General features: G+C 39.4%; 2 protein-coding genes across 6 annotated transcripts in view; one reads left to right on the plus strand and one right to left on the minus strand.

Annotated features, from left to right (window-relative positions):
* The window catches only part of gucy2f (guanylate cyclase 2F, retinal), a 71,901-nt gene that overhangs the window by 30,320 nt on the left and 19,451 nt on the right, over positions 1–22,130 (plus strand). For 3 of the 4 annotated variants that reach the window (XM_062059996.1, XM_062059995.1, XM_062059997.1), the window contains 6 exons: positions 17,456–17,754; positions 17,815–18,169; positions 18,684–18,768; positions 18,851–18,947; positions 19,026–19,151; positions 19,245–19,325. In XM_062059996.1, coding sequence (XP_061915980.1) covers positions 17,456–17,754; positions 17,815–18,169; positions 18,684–18,768; positions 18,851–18,947; positions 19,026–19,151; positions 19,245–19,325 — 1,043 coding nt within the window. The remainder of the gene's footprint in view (positions 1–17,455; positions 17,755–17,814; positions 18,170–18,683; positions 18,769–18,850; positions 18,948–19,025; positions 19,152–19,244; positions 19,326–22,130) is intronic. The other variant, XM_062059998.1, reaches the window with a different exon arrangement.
* Positions 15–14,074, minus strand: LOC133658221 (uncharacterized). 2 transcript variants are annotated; one of them, XM_062060001.1, is made up of 2 exons: positions 13,559–14,074; positions 15–1,268 (listed from the first exon to the last, which is right to left on the minus strand). In XM_062060001.1, exons 1-2 carry the CDS (start codon positions 13,971–13,973, stop codon positions 895–897), a joined length of 789 nt encoding a protein of 262 aa, XP_061915985.1. In that variant the 5' UTR covers positions 13,974–14,074; the 3' UTR covers positions 15–894. The 2 variants fall into 2 exon arrangements, with proteins under 2 accessions (XP_061915985.1, XP_061915986.1); XM_062060002.1 differs by having other exon boundaries at positions 13,794–13,981.

The following is a 22,130-nucleotide window of genomic DNA, read 5'->3' on the forward strand; positions in this document are numbered from 1 at the left end:
GTATTTTACTTGTAAGAATTTATGCAATTAGAAATAAGTTGTTCCAAAGTCAAATTGACAACATCATAAAACGTTTATGAACTGTACAGCCAATCTTTTTAAGTAACATTTGACAATCCCACAAACAAGTGTAAAAACAATCTAACCTGCACTATAATACTCATTGGACTTCTTACTTGTAATACAAGTGAAAAAAAGAGGTTAACCATAGTACAAATACCAGGTGACAACAGGTATGTGAGTCAGCGTGTTTCACATAACTTCCTGTTTACAGTACATTATTTTTCTCCTCTCTCATGTTTAGGCTGTTCTTTGGGGAGACGTGTCGTAAAAAAAAAAAAAAAAAGAAAAATGTGCAGTGGTTTGAACTTGCAGTCAATTTTTGTGCAAATGTTGGGGACATTTTTAGTTGGAAGACATCGGCGGTGCTTGACTTTAGAGCAGGGGAGTCCAAAGTGCTGCTCGGGGGGCCATTTGCGACCACTGGTTGTTGGCACGTTATAGAAATAGAATATAGGACAGAAAACAGCAAAAATGAAAATAATAAAAAGGCACAATGCAAAGACAAAAAAACAATATAAATTAAATAGTTTTAAAGAATTAATTAAAAATAGCAATAAAAAAAGTTTTGAACACCCCCGCTTTACAGACATATTTTCTGCAGCTGGAATGTGTACATGAAGTCATTGTTGTACAGCAGTAAATCATCTGTTGACCAGGACTATACACAGTATAAACTTGGTGGTCAATTATCCAACACAAAAAATTAAAACAATGTAGCAAAGCCAAAGTGTTCATGTAGAATGACACTTCTCATATGGAGTGGACTACTTAAAAGCAGATAGACATGAATGTAAAGTTCTTCTTTAATGTATTAGTTGATCCCCAAGTCGTTTATTTTTTTAAATGTTTTACAACTTGATCCAGTATCCCCATCATTTGCAACAGTAGTTGGTTGTTGACTTGCTGCTGTTCCTGCATGATTTTAAACCGCCGCTCATCCGCTTCTTGCTGCATTCTCAAAAACGTTTCAAACGCAGCTCTCTCCTCGTCCCGCCGTCTTCGGTCGGCCTCATCCATTTGCCTCTTCTGCCGCATGTAGCTTTCCAAAAAACTGTCAAAGCGATCGACCCTACTTTTTCTTTTCTTGCTTTCGGCGCCAGGAACTGTCCAGCGAAAGGTGTTAGTTTCTGGCTCGGGCCGGGGGCTCTCTGAGCTCTGAGCTGAGCTGGTTGTGCTCTCGTCACCGAGATGAATTTCACTGGACCCTGTGGATAAAAAGTATGATACAGTAAAGCTGTCATTGGATGACTGCAATAAAGTGTTGTCCCGAACACATAAAACATGTCATTATTGGCTTTATTTTAACATCAAATCTTATGATAACACTACATTTGTGTGTGTAAGGAGTCGTCCCACTCTCCGCCCACAGAGACAAAGATTGTAAGTGACTGAACAGAGGAATCCTTCTGTTCAGTTAATTCTACTGTTAAATAAACACGCCCAGGTGCTGAGAGCGATGCAGAGTGAGACCTCTTTCTCCCTGTTTGAAGAGAGAGACACTTTCAATTGGCCAGGAAGCAAAATACGCAAAACTTGACAATTCTGATTGGCAAACATGTCTGTCACTCAAACACCGGTGACGGCATAGAAAAACAAAACATTCTCACCTTGCGGTGAGGATAGCGAACTGAATAAAACCTTGACGTCATTTAATCATGCAGCCCTTTGTCAAATTCCGATTGTTTTTCTACATTTACGGGGACCGGTACCAGTCTGTGACGCATTTGCTACCGGGCTGGAAAGAAACATTAATTTATAAACTACCGCATTTTCTCCAACTTAACTTTCGCCTGTTCCACGAAAAACACGAATAAGCTTGTTAATAGATGTATATTACAACTCCTTTGTTATAGTACATGGGACAGTGCACATTAATGGACATTTTAAATGTTAATGTCCACACCTGTCATCATCTGTTAACAGCAGTGTGCTCTTAAACGCACGTTGAGACTCCACGGAAGTAGAATTGAGTGAAATGAAGTGAAACGAAGCAATTGGCTCTGTTTATTCTGAGAAGCGCGGCACTTCCGTTTCCAGGAAGCAAGCAGTGTTGCCTAAAATGCATTAATAAATTACGGTTTTTCGGTAAGTACAAATGAAACTATATTACTAATCGTCTGAAATGTTACCGCGGTTTATCATTATACTCCTTACCGTTACATCCCCAATATAGAGTATCGTCATATCGGGATAAAACATGTTGACACATTCTTGCAGTGTCCTGTAAATTTGACATCGACAAGCGAACGAACACATCTTCAACCACTCTAGCATTCATGCCAGCTAGCTAACGTCCCTACAGTGTGAAGCTATTTGTAAATCACTCATTTTCGCCTCCATGGCGGCAAATAAACTGTTTCTTAAAAGTATTATTATCACTGAAGGACAAGGAATAGCTAAAAATGCTACACTACACACCATAGGAGGATATGCTAACTGCTTCGGAATGTAAACAGACATAGGTGGATCGATACAAATATATATCAGTATATGGTTGGTCCTACAGTGGTTATATTGATATTTTTTACTGTCAAAAAAATATTTTGTCATTTTTGTTATAGCTTACAAACTGAGAAAATAAGTCCCTAGACACTTAAGGGCTTTAATGGCAAATAATTGTGCAGGAACATCCACTATTTCAAGTAAATATTAAAATTCTATAAAGTGACAATGTGACATCAGTGTAAAACAATAATCTTCAGTTTAGTGTCTTTCAACTTTTACTTTATGACAAGCAGTGTCCTCTACAGTGGACATGTGAATGTTGTCTGTCTATCTGTGTTGGCTCTGCGATGAGGTGGCGACTTGTCCAGGGTGTACCCCGCCTTCCGCCCGATTGTAGCTGAGATAGGCTCCAGCGACCCCGAAGGGAATAAGCGGTAGCAAATGGATGGATGGATGGAAAATGCTGTTTCTTGGAAAAGTTAACTAACAATATAACTTTAAATAATGTAAATACCTCAAACAGATGTAAGCTTCACTGGCTTCAAATATATTTCTGGCTGATAGTTTATTAGGTGATGACTCGACCAAAGTGTACGCTGCCTTCCGCTCGAGTGCAGATAGGCCACAGCACCCTGCCCCCACCGAGAAAGACAATATTGAGTATTTATCAAGTAGTTTTTCAGTTTCGTCATATTTCTCGCAGGGTACATTTCTTTTGGAGTGATTACCTCCATGCGATGCGACTTGACCTGCTGGATTTGTGTTGGCTTGGAAACGCTCAAGACGAAATTGGCGGCGCTTTGCTTTGTAGAATGCAGACTTTCCTACCTTCGCCAAAGAGGTTATGTTTTCGCCAGGGTGTGTTTATGTGTTTGTTGGCAACTGTCAAACAGTTACGGATAGACCTTGTCCTTCTCTCCCGGCATCTTGTCAGTTTCGTTTTGTTTGTTTCGCTACTGCAACGAACAATCCTTCATCGGCAACGCTCGCAGCGTGGTCTCATTTTAGGAGCACGGCGAGTTTCATGTTACGTGATTTTATCAAATAACGCGACAGACATTGATGGACATTGAGATGATAGAAAAGATATCACGGCCAAAAATCCCAATTTTGTGTAATATACAGACAAATAGGAGACATATTATATAAGTAAAGAAGAAGAGGCAGCATTCTCAGAGACTCTGTAACATCTAGGAAGAAATTATGTCAGCCAGTTTGAAAAATGTCTGAACTACAAGCTACATGAAGGAACTTAAAATTGATTTTATTTAAATGTTCAATATTGCAGGGTTACTCACGAGGAAACCTTAAAATGTATCAGAGTTTGCCCTCGATTGCCAAAATACCTGTGGCGGTGGGGGTGTGGTTAGGGCAGCGTTTCTCAAAGTGTGGGGCGCGCCCCACTGGTGGGGAATAGAGACATGACAGGTGGGGCGCGAGGAACGGGAGGAAATTTCACTTTGATTTTTTATTTATTTTTTTTAATTATTATATTCTTTGATTTTTTATTTTACTATGCTTTCATTTTCTATACACACTGTAAATCACTTTGTGATTCTGTCTGTGAAATCCGCTATATAGATAAATGTAAATTACTTATTTTTCCTGTAGGCTTTACATTTCTAGGTAGGAGCGAAAGTTTACTGACATAGCAACAGCAACTAATGGGGGCGGGGCTAAGCGGAAGCTTTGTGAATGGCGAGTCACTGTGCGAGGATTTGCTGTTTTGCAAATACATAAAAAATAGAGCCACTGCTGATGAGCTGTTCAAGATAATGGACAGTTTCCTCAAAGAACACGACCTTCAATGGGAAAACTGTGTGGGCTTTTGCTCTGATGGCGCGCATGGCAAAGTCAAGAAACGGGCTGCAGGCTCTAATAAAGAGGGTTGCGCCAAATGCGCATTGGACACAATGTGTCATTCACCGGGAAACACTTGCGTCAAGGCAGCTCAGCCCCGAATTTAATGAGGTTTTAACAGTGGCAGTGTCAAGCCTGCAACCCCGATTTGAAAAGCTGTGCAGTGCAAAACAGGCTCATTGCAGCCACTAATGCTGGAGTACTGTAAAACTCATGTTCACTTGCCCTGTCCTCCTTTCTTTGGCAAAGATTGCAAAGTGGCACTTTTATTTTCATTTATTATTGAACTTGATGCAAGTTATTTGATTTATTATTGAACTTGATGCAAGTTATAACACTTTTATTTGATTTATTATTGAACTTGATGCAAGTTATAACACTTTTTTTGATTTATTATTGAACTTGATGCAAGTTATAACACTTTTGTTTTATTTATTATTGAACTTGATGCAAGTTATTTGATTTATTATTGAACTTGATGCAAGGTATAACACTTTTATTTGATTTATTATTGAACTTGATGCAAGTTATAACACTTTTTTTGATTTATTATTGAACTTGATGCAAGTTATAACACTTTTTTTTATTTATTATTGAACTTGATGCAAGTTATAACACTTTTGTTTTATTTATTATTGAATTGATGCAAGTTATTTTATTTGATATTGAACTTGATGCAAGTTATACCACAGCTGCACAGTTATTTTATTTATTATTGAACTTGATTTTATTTTATGTCATTGAGTTTGAATGTATAAAACTTGATGTTACTTGATGTTCGATAAATTTGAAAATGTTAAGCTCGGCATTAGCGTTCTGTTGGGGCGATGGGGGCAGGTGGGGCTTGAAAACTCCCCCTTGTCCAAAGTGGGGGATGACAAAAAAAGTTTGAGAACCACTGGGTTAGGGGCATGGTCAATATGATGTCATCACATTTGCTGTGATGCATATATTTTCTTTAAAAAGTCACACACAAAAAGAATTCATACATTTAAAACAAACCTGTTATTTGAACTATATTATTAATATTTTTTTTCTTACATCATTATTTTTTTAATTGTTGCTGCTTATTGTACAATGTACTTTGTTGAGAATTTTTTTCTAGAGATTTCTCCAAATCTTTTGGTCACATTTTCTTTATTAAATTTGAAAACAAATCTAACATATATTTTTGGTGTTATTGTATACTGTACTCATGTTTATTTATGTCGCTGCAGGTAGCCTTTCTCTCCTTAAAAGCCGCCACTGTCATCTTAAATTTTGAAGAGTGCTGTCCACGAGTGTATCTCAGATAAATTCAAGTACGTCCACGTTGCGCACATGCTACCTCTGATCCAGACCACCCCGATCGTATGGCTTACATCATCACAACAATCGGTTTCGGCAGTGCTGTTCCGCTAATGAAAGTACTTTTTCTTTTTTGGCAGCCAAATTTTCGGTGCATCACTCGTCGATAGTGCGCAAATAATAAACTATAAATACCCATTAATACTGCAACTACTTCCTGGTGTTAATGTGTATGATAGTGTGTTATACCGTAATGTTGTTTTTTCCCATGGTCTGCGAACACACCCTTGTAAGAGGAGAATGAGGAGTTGTTGCGTGTCTACAAGTGAATCACAAAGACAGACGTGTGTGCGTGGAAAAAATATGTGTTGGAATTGGGCCCGTTGTTGCATGAGATTGGCAATGAAAGCGAAAAAGAATGTCTGACTTTTTGTGTCTTCTGGACGCTGCAATACATGATATTACTTTAATTTGTTGTCATGTAAAAAACACTCATTTTTAAGATATGGCGGGTAATACGTTGCCGTGGCGCACCGCAACAATCAATTACATTAAGTGGAAACCCTGATAAATCCATAAACTTCTGCAAATGAATATCGGCTCCAAATATAGGTTAACAGCCTCCTTGACTACTATTTATCGGTATCGGCCCTAAAAAACATATCAGTCGATCTCTAGTCAAGAAATTTACACAAAGTTGGGATTTTTGGCAGAGATATCTTTTCTGTTGTCTTTATGTCCATCTGTCTCTGTCTGTGTTGGTTTCTGATTGAATATCTGCTGATGTAGTTCTGTTAAAGTTGTTAAAAAAATGTTGTTACTGATAAAAAAAGGACGATACAATATCAGTCAAATGTCACAAATCGGCGCGGATAATCGGCCCAGACGATAATCGGTCGATATCTACAAAAAAATGGTTTGACATTGCAGAAGTTTGTGGAAAGGATGCCACAGCGTACTCATGTTGCAATCAAATCTTAAGGGGCTCCAACAAAATATTAGAATATGTGACCTTTTTAGGGGGCAGACAGTGAGTGAATGTCTTTCAAATACACTAAGGGAATGTCCCTTATTTTTTAAAGAAGAATTAATAGATTTTCTTTTTTTAAGGTGAGCGAGTAAACAGTGTGCTGATAGTTACACAAAATATAATCCCAAAAATTGTTTTTTCAGTTAACAGTTTGGTGGGTTCACAATTAAATGTTAGTACTGTGGTATTCACCAAAAAATAAAAAAATATACTTGGTAATTAATTACATTAGTCCGGTTTTCCGTTCACAATTGTATTTTTGTTGGCGGAACAAATAACGCTCACCACATATGTAATGGGTGCCAGCTAGCTTAGCTCCGCGCTACAACTTTAAGTAAACCTCTCTCCCAGATGCCTCAAGGACCACGCTAGTTGGAATCCTGGGTTTTTTAGCCTACTAGTTGGGGTGTTCGATACTCAGTCATGTGGTTACGGGCTCGAGCCGGGCATGTGCAGGGCTGGCAAAAGAGGACCGGTCACCTAAACTCATTGGACTATCATTTCTATTGCATTCTTTTACCAGCTAAAATGTGACAAAGAAGATGTAAATGATAGAAGTACATTAAAAAGGTTCCTGAAGATGTGCTACGAGGACGAATTTACCGAACTGTAACTAGCAACATCAATAAGTTGAAAAGAGACGGGAATGGTTGAATGGGTCATATTATATATTTTTTCTACATTTAAAACACTTCTTTGTGGTCTACATAACATGTTATAGTGGTTATTTGGTCAAAATGTTGCATTGATTATATTTTACAGCCCATCTTCAAGTTGCTTTTGGGCTGTCTCTTTAGGATACCGTACACTGTGTTGTGGGTCGTATTTACTTAGCCCACTTCAACTGTTTTCTGCCCGCCATCATTTTTGTAGTTCTTAGCATATCCGTAGCAAGTCTACTGACAGATGTACGTTCAAACTATACGCTAATTTGTATTAGAAATGGCAACAGCAACAGTACGAGCCAGTCTGCCCCACAACAAGAGGATAGCGAGAAAAAGGAACTTATTGACTACAGCGCGGACAACACTGACGGACTCGGGCTAAACTCTCTGGGTAAACCAGAGAGTTGGGCTTACCATACACCATCTGGGTTTACCATACACTGTATGTAGATAACTACAGATGAGATAAGGCAGAAAACATCACAGTACAGAGCAAATTCCAAACAGTTTGTTTAGCGGAAGTATGATGGAAGGCAAGATTATTTTATAAATATCTCTGCAATAACCTCCACGGTTTAGTTTCAAATTTTTTAGACTTATGGGGATCTCTAATACACATACGCAGGTACCCATCCATCCATCCATCCATTTTCTACCGAGTGCTGGAGCCTATCTCAGGTACCATCAGGTTAAAAAAGTTGATTTTGCATTCCCAACTGTATCTAGAATACTAGGCTTATATTATTATTTTGTGCACCGTGACTTTTGAACGGACGTAAACAAAGTGGTGGGCCACTTTTTGCCTTTTTGTTGCACGAGCCGTTTACAAGTATGCGTGATTATATTTTCCTATCAAAATATAAGTATAGATCTCAACATTGTGTATGCGCTAAAATCTTAATTTATGATTGCTGCTTTTGGTAAAAGCTTAACTATTTTAGGTTTTGCTCACATTTACTTTCTTATATTTATACTCGCCGATTTGGTGGTTTACGAAACACTCGTAGCAAAAATGTGTTTTATCAACCCCGAAACAAGATAAAATACAACTAACATCAAGAAAATACTTATGTGGGAAAAACTTAGCGGTGAAAGTACAGTACAGGCCTAAAAGTTTGGATACACCTTCTCCTCCTTTCTTAATTTTCATGACTATTTACATTGTAAATTGTCACTGAAGGCATCAAAACTATGAATGAACATATGTGGAGTTATGTACTTAACAAAAAAAGGTGAAATAACTGAAAACATGTTGTATATTCTAGTTTCTTCAAAATAGCCACCCTTTGCACTGATTACTTTTTCGCACACATTCTCTCAATGAGCGTCAAGAGATAGTCACCTGAAATGGTTTTCACGTCACAGAGAATGCCAAGAGTGTGCAAAGCAGTAATCAGAGCACAAAGGGTAGAAAATGGATGGATAAATAGAATATAACACGTTTTCAGTTATTTCACCTTTTTTGGTTAAGTGCATAACTCCACATAGTTTTGATGCCTCCAGTGACAATCTACAATGTAAATAGTCATGAGAATAAAGAAAATGCATTGAATGAGGAGAAGCTGTGTCCAAACTTTTGGCTTGTACTGTATATCAAACAATCCTTCAACAAAGTGATCACTGCAAACTCGGGCTTTCTTCGACTCAATCTGCTCTTTTGGACTGGAGTGTGTGCCACTTTTGTCGTCTATTTTTGTAAAATCTTGCATTCTTTCGCTCTTCTTGATTACCTCTAGGGTAACTCTGAAGAAACGTGTATCTTTTTCGCGTTGTGAACAATTCCAATACCCTAAAACAATGCAAGCATAGGGCATTTTTCTTCGAGAAAGGCAAAACGCCACCCAGAACGCTATGATAACAGACCTTGGCTGGCCCACAACTTCGAGTTTCAGATATTTTTAGGCCATGTCCACACGAACACAGATACTTAATAAACGCATACTTATCTGTGCGTTTAGGCCTCTTGTCCACATGCTGACGCATTATTTTGTTTTTAAAAACGCAGACATTTACAAACGCTGACCAAAGTGTAGAGATCCAAAACTCTCCGCTTAGCGTATGCGTGTACACGGCACAAACGGAGACTTGTGATGACGTCATGGTTGTACGCTGTCATTTCCAAGCTCAACAACACTGCCTAGCTGGCTTTAAACACACTATAAGAACACATAATGTATGTTTGAATGTAAACATGCTGCTCTTTTCACTCAACATTAACAAAAAAGACACATCAAAATGGGCTTTGCGACACTCCCGCCAGCGCTAATGACAGGTTTTGGATAAGATCGACGTGGAACCTCCACCTGATGGGACAACTTTGACAAGCAAGACTTTTTGCTCTGTGTCATAAGAAAGGTGCAACCTTATCCTATGTTTTTAGTCCTTATTTATTGACAAATCATGAAGTTAACTTACGTGTCTTGTTTAAATTTTTGTAGATGGAGCCGGGCGCAACAGTGGTTGCGCATAAAAGCAAGCAAGCAACTTAAAAAAAAAACATAATTTAGTGTCCTCCTTGTGGTGTGTACTGATGTTAAAGACAATATACACTTAATTACACATGTACCATATCACTACATCCATGATTAAATGCTTTATAATTCCCTTGAACATGCAAAATGGTTTCCTTGGCTCGTTAGTGTGTGCTGATTTTAGAAATGTCCTCTTCACTTCACATGTAATACATCACCACATTGCAGAACATGTTATAATTCTATGAGTGTTGGGTTTCAGCAGCACAGGCGTGCATTCACTCTTTAATAACGTTCCCAGGCTGTTTTTAAAGATAATGTGCATGTCATTGTACATCTAAAGTTGATCAAAATAAACATAATAGGAGGTTTAATGCCACCAAATCAGATATTGCTGCTTTTTTTAGGCTTCTGATTGGACTAAATGTGCCTGACAGCAGGTGTATGCGTTTGTGTGTAGACATAGACAGTTTTGAAACTACACTTGTGTGGATGGAGATTGTTTTAACCCCAAATATGTGTTTTTGAAACTCTCCGTGTTCGTGTGGACATGGCCTTAAGACGGCAAGTGAATACAACGGCTGGGTTTTTGGGAGCGTTCACTTAGTCAGTGTTTTTCAACCTTTTTTGAGCCAAGGCACATTTTTTTCATTGAAAAAATCTCGAGGCACACCAATAACAGAAAACATAAAAAAATGAAACTCAGCAGCCGATATTGACAGTAAAAAGTCGTCTATAGGCATCACTATAGCTCTTGTCTCAAAGTAGGTGTACTGTCACGACCTGTCACATTACGGTGTGAGTTATTGTGAGTTTTTTTGGTGTTTTCTTGTGTATAGTGTTTTAATTCTTGTCTTGCGCTCCTATTTTGTTGTTTGATTGTCATGTCATGTACGGATGTGCTTTGTGGACGCCGTCTGCTGCTCCACACGCTGTAAGTCTTTGCTGTCATCCAGCATTCTGTTTTTGTTTACTTTGCAGCCAGTTCAGTTTTAGTTTCGTTTTGCATAGCCTTCCCTAAGCTTCAATGCCTTTTGTTTATTTTTGGTTTAAGCATCAGATACCTTTTTACCTGCACGTTGCCTCCTGCCATCGTCTGCATATTGTGATCACGACAAACCATGTTCCCGACATCTACAAAGTAATTAGCTACCTGCTGCTACCTACTGATATGGAAGAGTATTACACGGTTACTCTGCCGCGCTCTAGACAGCACAGACACTCAACAACGGCACATTATTTGCAGATTATATCTACTGGTTTGCAAAAAATATTTTTAACCCAATTAGGTGAAATGACATCATCTCCCACGGCACACCAGACTGTATCTCACGGTACACTAATGCATACTTGCCAACCCTCCCGATTTTCCCCGGAGAGTCACGAATTTCAGTGCCCCTCCCGAAAATCTCCCGGGGCCACCATTCTCACAAATTTCTCCCGGTTTCCACCCGGACAACAATATTGCTACACCATCCTTCACTGGGCGCCGTTTCCGGCCGGACAATAATAACGGTTACACCTCAAAGTCATGCGCGGCAATCAGAACAGAAGACGAAGCAGAAGAAGAGAAATGGCGACGAAGAGTAAGAAGAAGTACGCTTGCAAGTTTCAAAATGATTGGAAAAAATAATTTCAGTTCATCCAGGACAGCTCGAAGGGAAAGGGGTATGCTGCCTACAAATTTTGTAGATCAGACTTCTCCATTGAACACGGTGGCCGAACGGATATAGTCACTCATGAACGGTCAGAGAAGCACAAGGCTGCGGCAACGCAGCACCAGTCACAGCCCAGTATTATGGGCCGCCTTGCTAAATGGAGTCCCGAGGGTGTAACTTATGCCGAGACAAAGATGGCCAAGCTGATAGCTGCAAGCAACATCCCGTTCTCATTTGCGGATGTTTTCAACATGTCTGTCTGTGAGAAGGAGACACAAGAAGGAGTGGGAAGAGCCTGTCGTGTAATGCCGGCAGCTAAAAGCAACTGCGTGAGAACGTATACTCGAATATCACGATATAGTCATTTTCTATATCGCACAGAGACAGCTGACATTTTTACCGGTAACTTTTAATTCACATGGCCGTTTTAACGGTTAGGACACAGACCCGTGGATGTGTTGAAGGTGTGCTGGAAAATGCGGAACGGAAATTAGGGAGCAGCAGAAAAGTGGAATGTATTATTTAAATCGGTGCGTTGGAAAACTGGATCGGCATTTTCCCATGCCTTGCCGATACGCATTTTTTGGCAAATATATATATATATGTCTTAATTAGATTATCCAAAAAATAGTGCTCGATACCGTGGTAGAGCGTAATATGTATGTGTGGGAAAAAAATCACAAGCCCTCATGAAACAGGCATGTAGAGATGAAATAGTCTTGTGATTTTTTTCCCACACATACACATACACATACACACATATATATATATATATATATATATATACATATATATATATATATATATATATATATATATATATATATATATATATATATATATATATATATATATATATATATATATATATATATATATATATATATATGTATATATATATATATATACACACCCCCAGCGGGCCTTTTATATCTCCCTAATTCTGAGGTCTCAAGGTTGGCAAGTATGCACTAATGTGCCACGGCACAGTGGCTGTCCAATGAAGGCGCGACATTATGCATATGATTAGTATCTTTGAATTTTAAGTACAGTGTGAACGCGCCCAAATGCACTTTTGAAAAAACACTACTAGAACATAACGTACATCTATTTGGCATGGCATATAAGTCAAAATGGCTCTAGAGAGTGTGTTGAATTGATAAAAGTAACAGCTATCAAAATCATTAGTGTTTGTTTACACCAGAAGTCAGAACTGCTTCCGCTTGTACTGATTGATTGAAACTTTTTTTAGTAGATTGCCCAGTGAAGTACATATTCCGTACAATTGACCACTAAATGGTAACACCCGAATAAGTTTTTCAACTTGTTTAAGTCGGGGTCCACTTAAATTGATTCAGGATACAGATATATACTATTTTCATAATACAGTCATCACACAAGATAATTTTTCAGAGAATATACATTGAATTATTTACATTATTTACAATCCGGGGTGTGGGATATGGAGGGGGCGGGTTTAGGTTTGGTTGGTATCAACACTTCAGTCATCAACAATTGCATCATCAGAGAAATGGACATTGGAACAGTGTAGGACTGACTTGGTAGGATATGTACAGCAAGTAGTGGACACAGAGAGAGAGATCAGAAAGTATAAGAAATAGTGTCTACATTTGATTATTTACAATCCGGAAAGAGGTATGATGTGGAAGGGAGGGTGTTAGTTTAGGGTTAAAGATGCCTGGAGGTGTTCTTTTAGTGCGGTTTTGAAGGAGGATAGAGATGCCCTTTCTTTTACACCTGTTGGGAGTGCATTCCATATTGATGTGGCATAGAAAGAGAATGAGTTAAGACCTTTGTTAGATCGGAATCTGGGTTTAACGTGGTTAGTAGAGCTCCCCCTGGTGTTGTGGTTATGGCGGTCATTTACGTTAATGAAGTAGTTTGACATGTACTTCGGTATCAGGGAGGTGTAGCGGATTTTATACTGTACTGTCTCTTATGGTCCAATGCTGGCACCGTCAGTGGGCAGAACATTCGCAATTTCGTTTAAGTAAACGCACATAGCTAAAAACAGCAGAATAAATCATGTTGGACATGTCTACAAGACACCTGACTTACCATTCGTGCACCAATCTTGACTAACGGAGCACTGTGACAGATCATCATCTGGCTCTGTTTTAATCGACGTTATAACGGCATGATTGTCTTGTAAAGACTCTTGCTTGGGACGGCTTGTTCCGAGTATTTCGTCCAGTTGGTCGTACCAAGGAAATTTGTCCTTCTCGTCCCCAAAGCAACCATTATTCCGTATGGAGTCACGAACCTTTATATATTGCTGTCGCAGTTTTTTCACCTTGATGCGACACTGTTGCGCCGTTCTGTTGAATCCCCATGCCGCCATCTTTTCGCTGAACAAATTAAAAACGTGAATGTTCTTGTGTGTTGTCGCAAGCAGCTGTGAGACATAGTCGTCTGACCACACAGCAATAAGCGCCTGGGTCTCCTCGCAGCTCCATGTTTGTCCTCGGGACATTATGCGGCTTGTTTTTCTTCTACCTCTGCTATTGGCGCTGTTGCCTTTGTTTGTTTACCCGAATGCACCGCATTACGTCACTTCCGCATACCTTACTTCCGCAAACATCACTATTCACTGGATAGTCCAGGGGTCGGCAACCCAAAATGTTGAAAGAGTCATATTGGACCAAAAATACAAAAAAATAATCAGTCTGGAGCCGCAAAAAAATAAAAGCCTTATATAAGTGTTATAGTACCAATGATTGTCACACACACATTAGGTGTGGTGAGATTATCCTCTGCATTTGACCCATCACCCTCACCCCCTTGGAGGTGAGGGGAGCAGTGAGCAGCAGCGGCGGCCGCGCTCCGGAATCATTGTGGTGATTTACCCCCAATTCCAACCCTTGGTGCTGAGTGCCAAGCAGGGAGGTAATGAGTCCCATTTGTATAGTCTTTGGTATGACTCGGCCGGGGTTTGAATTCACGACCTACCGATCTCAGGGCGGACACTCTTATAATGACGGCAACACATGATCTAAGTATCTATATTAGCTATATGGGGGTGAGGGGAGCAGTGAGCAGCAGCGGCGGCCGCGCTCGGGAATCATTGTGGTGATTTACCCCCAATTCCAACCCTTGGTGCTGAGTGCCAAGCAGGGAGGTAATGAGTCCCATTTGTATAGTCTTTGGTATGACTCGGCCGGGGTTTGAATTCACGACCTACCGATCTCAGGGCGGACACTCTTATAATGACGGCAACACATGATCTAAGTATCTATATTAGCTATATTAGCCTACTATCAAAAGCTGACGCAAATCTTCGTTGACAGAGATGTTGTATTTTTATTTTTATCCTACACATTTGTACAACATTGGAAATCATTAGTAAAATGGAAGCTTCTCCCAGGATGAGATAACTCCTGGAAATTACTGGCTCATAATGGCCGAAGGTATAGATATCTGTGTCCAAGTTTAAGGAAACGGCAGGCTGTCTTCTTCTAATGGATTTATTACAATCTTTGCAAGCTGCGTAACATTTGCCGTGGTCTGGAACAACAACTATAAGAAATGCAGCCAATATTACATACAGATAATGTGTCATGAGACATACAGATATAAATTAAATAAACAGGGAACATAAGTAAAGGAAATTAAATGAGCTCAAATATACCTACAAATGAGGCATAATGATGCAATATGTACATACAGCTAGCCTAAATAGCATTTTAGCATTGTTTAGCTTGCTGTCATGCACTGACCAAATATGCCTGAATAACACTCCAACAAGTCATTAACATCAACAAAGCTCACCTTCGTGCATTCACGCACAGCATAAAATGTTTGGTGGACAAAATGAGACAAAGAAAGAGTGGCATAAAACACGTCTTTCTGTGGCCGCATCGGAGAAAGTTGTACATGTAAACAAACTATGATGAGTTCAAGGATCGCTGAAATTAGTAGGACAAAACGGTGCTTGCCAAATACTTTCATCAGTGAAGCATGTATAACATTAGCAGTGAGATTTCTAAGGTTTGTGTCATGTTTGTTCTCCTACAGAAAATATATTAAAACAAAAAATAAAACATTTTTTCATCTTTTTCCATTTTCACACATCTCTGAAAGAGGTCCAGGGAGCCACTAGGACGGCGTTAAAGAGCCGCATGCAGCTCTAGAGCCCCAGGTTGCTGACTTTCGGGATAGTCCAAGAGCTTTGCGGCGAAAAGCTTTTTTTTTTGACAATACAGCGCAACAATTTTAACAGTTTACTCTAAATACAAGCCAAAGAGAATAACAAAGAGGCATATATTCTTGAATTAATTGAGTGGTATAGCTAGCAACTCTACTGAAATAGATTGGGAATTAAACTAAGATATCTAAAGTGTGGCCCGAGGGCCACTTGCGGCGAACAGTTGTTTTTTATTGGCCCATGGCACCTTTTAGAAATAAAATTAACCAAGGAAACAGGTCAAAAAGACACAATGTAAAGAGAAAAGGCAAACATATTGATGCTAATAACTAATAAACAACTATTTGTCAATTTTTTTCAATGATATATTATAATTTTAAAAGTATATTAAAATATCAAAGTGGTTTTTTGATTTTCAGTATGCAGCCCTTGGTGGAAAGGCACCCCTGTTCTAGAACATACAAATAAAGAATACTCTTCTTAGTCAATTGTTTTGTAAAAAACAATAATATGAAACAAACAATAAAAGTTATTGCCAAAAGTGAATAACAAAAAAAAAAGTCTTGGAATATGTAATTTTCAAAATAAAGGTATGTAAAAGATGTTTTTGTAATTTTTGCAATTCAGCATATCACAAAAGAAATAGTCATATAATAGTATAGATATTATGTAAAAAAAAAATTCACATATATGTATATGAAAAATATATAATTAATCTAATCCCTCAACTACCTTTATGCCTAACGACAACCTTGAAGATTTGCAGAATTATCTTTGAAATTACTGTTAAATTCTAATAGTAATAATTCCAAATATAATTTTCTTAAGATAGGAGAAATTCTGCATTTTACTGCAACAGTATTGTCCAAAATACTGTTTTGAGAGGGCTTTATAACCACTTGCCAGATAATGAGGATGTCCCTTATTATAATATATGGATAGGCCTGGGCTCAAAAAATATCTACAGCACTGTTAAACTCAGTGTTTAAAAAAACTGTTAGTTTTTCTAGTAACGAGTAATCTATATAATTACTTTTATGTATGTATATTAAAATGCTGTTACCGATACATAGGATGTAATGTGGCACGCTACTTTTGATGCAGACAAGACAGCTTTAGAATCCCAGCAAGTTCACTTCGAGTGCAAGTAGACACTGACACACACACACACACACACACACACACACACGCGCGCAGGCACGCTACCTGCTACTACTTCGGGGGAATAATGACTATTCAATAAAGTCACAATCCAATAACTTGTTTGTGGACAAGGAGAGAAACCGCCATTAATGCACGTTCAATCGTCTTATTAACTGTCAGCAAAAACATTCCACAGGCGCTACTGTCACCAACCTTCTTCCAGTCTGCAGACTACCAATGCTGAGGTAAAACAGCCAATGAGCACGCCCTTGATGATGTCACTCTTCACTTGACCACATGCAGCGCATTTTATAGGCACACACTCTTCTCTCATAAAACATCTCCCAACTGTTTACACCAAATATATGAAAGTTTAAAAAAAGTAAAGCATTCTTTTCTTTCCCTGTTAATTCATTAGATCTATTAAAGAATAATTATGTTAGTAATTAATTTACTATTTTGGGAGAGTATCAAGTAACAGTAATCAATCACTTTTTTAAAGTAGGTGAAAGTACAGTTGGGTTAAAGCAGCTTCAGTGTGAATGTACCCTTACTTTTGCCAACCACAACTAATAATAATATTGTGCTAGTCTGACCATACACAAGTTCAATATTATGTCATGAAATGCTTTTCCACATGAATGAGAAAGTCTATCTTTTTGTTCCAGTCGTTGTCATGTGCATGCACTCGGTCTTACTTGGAGGAGAGGCACAGGCTACATTCCTCCTCAAGGCGCAGCAAATGGGTCTGACCTCCGGGAAGTATGTCTTCATGCCGTACGACACGCTGCACTACAGTTTGCCCTACAGCGCCTCCTACTTCCCCTTGCAAAACAACAGCCAGCTGAGGGAGGCCTATGATGCTGTGCTCACCATCACCATCGCCTCAGACCCCGTGTCCTTCACTGAGGCGTTCACTGCTGCGAAGAATAATAGGGAATTGACGTTGAACGTTGCCTCGGAGCAGGTGGGTGCACAAACTAGCTGGAGTATTACGACTTTTAAATAACACCAGTTCACAATGCAGGTTAATCCGCTATTCGGGACCATCTACAACAGCATCTATCTCCTGGCGAAGTCCCTCCACAAGGTCAAGAAAGCTGGCATGCGTCTGTCGGGCTCAAACCTGGCCTACTATACAAAGAACATAACCTTCAGTGGCTTCAACCAGAAGGTACAAGTAGACAACACGGGTGAAATCAAAACCACATATGTCATCTTGGACACCAACAACATCGGGAGTCAGCTCTACCTGACCTACGTTGTGGATCTTATGGCCGGTCGGCTTCGACTCGACGGGAAGTACATCAATTTTCCTGGAGGATCGCCACCGCCATCAGATTCCAGCTGCTGGTTTGTTAAGAGCGCCCTCTGCACAGGAGGTACAGTTTCCAAAAACTATTACTTCTCATGTGAATGTTCTGAACATACCAATGATGTATTGAGAAGAATATTGCTGCTGACAAAGTTGCCTATTAATCAACTTCCCATAGCAGACCACATGTTGTTCTTCGTTAGACAAGCTAAGACTGAATAGCACCTCTGCTGGTTGCAGACAAGTAGTGCACTCTTATTATGCCCAATTATGTAGCATCATTATACAATGTAGCGTTTCTACTAGCAAGCCACAATAAAATATATACTTTATTTGTAGTGTCCCATCATGTCCAGCAAGTGGTAATGTGGTGCAAAAAGTCTGCATTTATCCTTGTTTTTATCATATATTTGGAACACACTTATAATCCTTGCGAAACAATTTCTAGGAATTTGCTTAATGTGCCTCCCTGCCTTTTATCTGCTGTGTTGTGCAACATTGTGCAAATGTAGCTAATATTGGGCATGGTGAGTGTGTGTTTTTTTTGTGCCTCATCCCCATCAGGTTGTTGTCATCCACAGGTGTTGAGGTCACCTCCATTATAGTGGTGTTTTCTGTCATCTTCGCTCTGGCTTTAACAGGGCTCGCCATTGGTCTTTACATCAGGTATACAAGCAACGGTTCAGTAAGGCTCGCCGTCATTGGCTGAATAATGATTTCATTCTCTTTTTTTGGATCCAACTGACAGGAGGAGACTCCAACAAATCCAGCTGGTCAAAGGTCCAAATCGGATCCTGCTGACGTTAGAGGATCTTACGTTCATCAACCCTCAGCTTAGCAAGCGAGTAAGCAGCCATGTTGTTGACTAGTGTTTAGCTTTAGGAAATCTCAAGATAATTGTCATCTCTTTAATTCCCACACAGAAAATCACTTTAGAGGACCTGAGCGAGTCTAAAAGTGCTTTGGAGGAGAAATCAGCAGAGCGCTCACATTCGGTTCACAGCATGCAGACAGCGACTCATGAGACCACCAACGTTGCCGTTTTTGAGGTCGGCCCATCGTTCGTTCATTCGTTCTAAATGAGAGGCCATTGTAACACAATTACATTCGTATGTTAAAACATGGGTCCTCTCCACATGCAGGGGGACTGGGTGTGGCTAAAAAAGTTTGAGGATGGCCACTTCAAGGAGGTGAAGCAGAGCAGTAAAAAGATTTTCACCAAGGTTAGTTCTTGCATGATTATGCATACACAATTTACAATTAAAAACTAGAGCTTTTTAGGAGTGATTCTGTCTGAGGAGAGCTGGACAGAGATCTAAAGTCGAATTCATAAGTCTTCCATTTGTGCCAGACATTGCCCTATTCAATGCAAGCTAATACGTTGTATTAATCATACCAAGGTCCGACTAGCTAAGATGTATTACGGAATATCTGTATCGTGCGTGAGCATTCACTACTTTTTCGTCAAGAAGGCTTATCGTGTTAAATTGGAAAGCAATAGCGCCTCCCTGCCACACCTGCTTAGAGATTAGCAATATTCTTTATTTCCTCAAATTGGAGAAGATTAGGCTGACTTTGAATGGTTGTTCTACAATATTTCTAAAAGTAGGGGGTCTTTAAATATGTAAAGAAGACTACTGTCCAATTCTGCCTCGACTTAAATACCATGTAGATAACCACTAAGCCTTTTTTGCTTTTGTTTGTTTGTTGTATCTTTTTGTGGGCAATCGGGAGGTTTGGAGAGCAGTTGTCTGTGACTCTTTGTTGGTGTACTTATTTGACTGATGTATTTTATTCATTTATTAATGTGTTCTTTATTTATTTTATTATTATTTAATACTATTATTATATATCTATTTTTTTCTTTTTTGGGAAAAAAAAGAAACATTTGATATGTGATTGTACTTTGACGTTGTATGTGCCTTGAAACGCAGTAAGCAAATGTTTGAAAAAAGTAGGGCCTTTAAAACAATTAATCGTATTTTAATCATGATTATTTATGGGTTACCTACAGAAAAAATACGAATAATCACTATGAATCTCAGATAGATATACTGTACGTTTTATATCTGTAATAAGTGGACCATAAACAGCTCATATTTAAGTTTTTAATAATAACAACATGGGACTGCACAATTTATTTGCTTCTTTGTGATTTTTTTTTTTTAAACACACTTTTTACAAACACACAAAAACATATACCTGTACCTTCACACACACACAACAGTATCTCTTACACAGACAAACTCTCTCTCTCTCTAACTTTCCACTTCTGACACAGGCTCATCTTAAAACAAACTTACTATACATGACGATTAAAAAAATTGCCTCCTCAGTCTTCATGACGGTCTGGGTATGCGACTGTTTAGGGGTGTACCTCGAACTCCACAATATTGATCGATTGCAAAATAGGGCTGTTGACACCCATTTGGTAATTTGCAGTGTGTAGTTGAGTTTTCTACCTCAGCAGATGGCTTTGGTCTTGTCGGGAAAGCCACCTGTGAGGCTTTGGAACTAGCCTTGCTTTTCAGTTTGCACTTTTCTTTGTCCATTTCTGCTCTATGTTTGTTCCTGTTTGTGGCACACGTGTTGTGGGCTGACGGTCACGCGTAAATCGGGAGTAAAAAATATTGTGTTGTGAAAGAAAGTTAGCGTCAATTCGTTATTGCATTTTATTGTGGGTTTTAAACTTGCAATGGACCTTAACCACCCTCAATCATCACTATCTTGGCTACATAGCGGAACTCGAACTCTCGAACTCTTTCCCATGACTGTCAAGTCGTCGGGGGGGATAACTGCGATGAAGAAGCAGCCAGTCTGCGGCAGTTCCCACAGTCCTTAGTGGCCGTCAATGGCTCTGGGGTCGACAGGTCCGTCCATGTCTTGATGTTGTCTGGCCAGGATTTCCGTGGTCTTCCTCGCCTCCTTCCACCCTTCAGTGTGCCCTGCACGATGGTCTTGCACAGGGTGTCGTGGCGGCATGTGTGGCCGAACCAAGCTAATTTCCTTCTTTTGACTGTTGCGAGCAAGGGTTCTTGGTGACCAACGAGTCTTTCGACTTCACCTCGCACATACTCATTGGTTTTGTGTTCGGGGTATGTTGTCGTGAGTATTCTTCTGAGGCATTTGTTTTCAAAGGCTTGTATTTTTCGTTCTGATCCTACCAGGAGTTTCCAGGTCTCACATCCATACAGTAATATTGAAGTTATTAGGGATTTGTAAAGTTTGAACTTTGTCTTGAAGTTGATGTTACTTTTCCATGTTTTGCTAAGTTTGGTCTTTGCTGTGGCGATCCGAATGCGGATATCTGCATCGCATGTGGGATCTTTGGCCAGTGTTGCTCCCAGTTATTTAAATCTGGACACTTCCTGGAAGTGTCCATAGCGGAAGAGAAGGGAATAACTCAATTGATTGCAAGTCACAATCAAAAAGGAGAGAAGAAGAGCATAGGTAATTTACCCGTAATATTGTGTACCCCCACCATAAAGCAAGAAGAAGAAGGTTTGTAGAAGGTAATGGAAGGTACACAACTTAAACGTTAAACCCAGATTCCGAACTAACAAAGGTCTTAACTCATTCTCTTTCTATGCCACATCAATGTGGAATGCGCTCCCAACAGGTATAAAAGAAAGGGCATCTCTATCCTCCTTCAAAACCGCAATAAAAGTTCACCTCCAGGCAGCTACAACCCTAAACTAACACCCTCCCCGGATTGCTAATAATCAAATGTAAACAATCAAATGCAGATACTTTTTCTTTTTCTTATGCCTTCTGATCTCTCTCTCTCTCTCTCTCTCTCTCTCTCTCTCTCTCTCTCTCTCTCTCTCTCTCTCTCTCTCTCTCTCTCTATGTCCACTACTTGATGACCATACCCCCCCCCCAACCCCCCCACCCTCTCCACACCCCTGATTGTAAATAATGTAAATAATTCAATGTGATTATCTTGTGTGATGACTGTATTATGATGATAGTATATATGATAGTATATATCTGTATCATGAATCAATTTAAGTGGACCCCGACTTAAA

This window comes from Entelurus aequoreus, linkage group LG10 (genome assembly GCF_033978785.1).
Source record: "Entelurus aequoreus isolate RoL-2023_Sb linkage group LG10, RoL_Eaeq_v1.1, whole genome shotgun sequence".
Lineage (NCBI taxonomy): Eukaryota > Metazoa > Chordata > Actinopteri > Syngnathiformes > Syngnathidae > Entelurus > Entelurus aequoreus.

Coding starts and splice junctions, on each gene's coding strand:
- LOC133658221 (XM_062060001.1), bottom strand. CDS start 13,973: ATGTCCCGAGGACAAACATGGAGCTGCGAGGAGACCCAGGCGCTTATT. Junction 1,269..13,558: donor TCAAGATTGGTGCACGAATG/GTAAGTCAGGTG, acceptor TTTTATCCACAG/GGTCCAGTGAAATTCATCTC.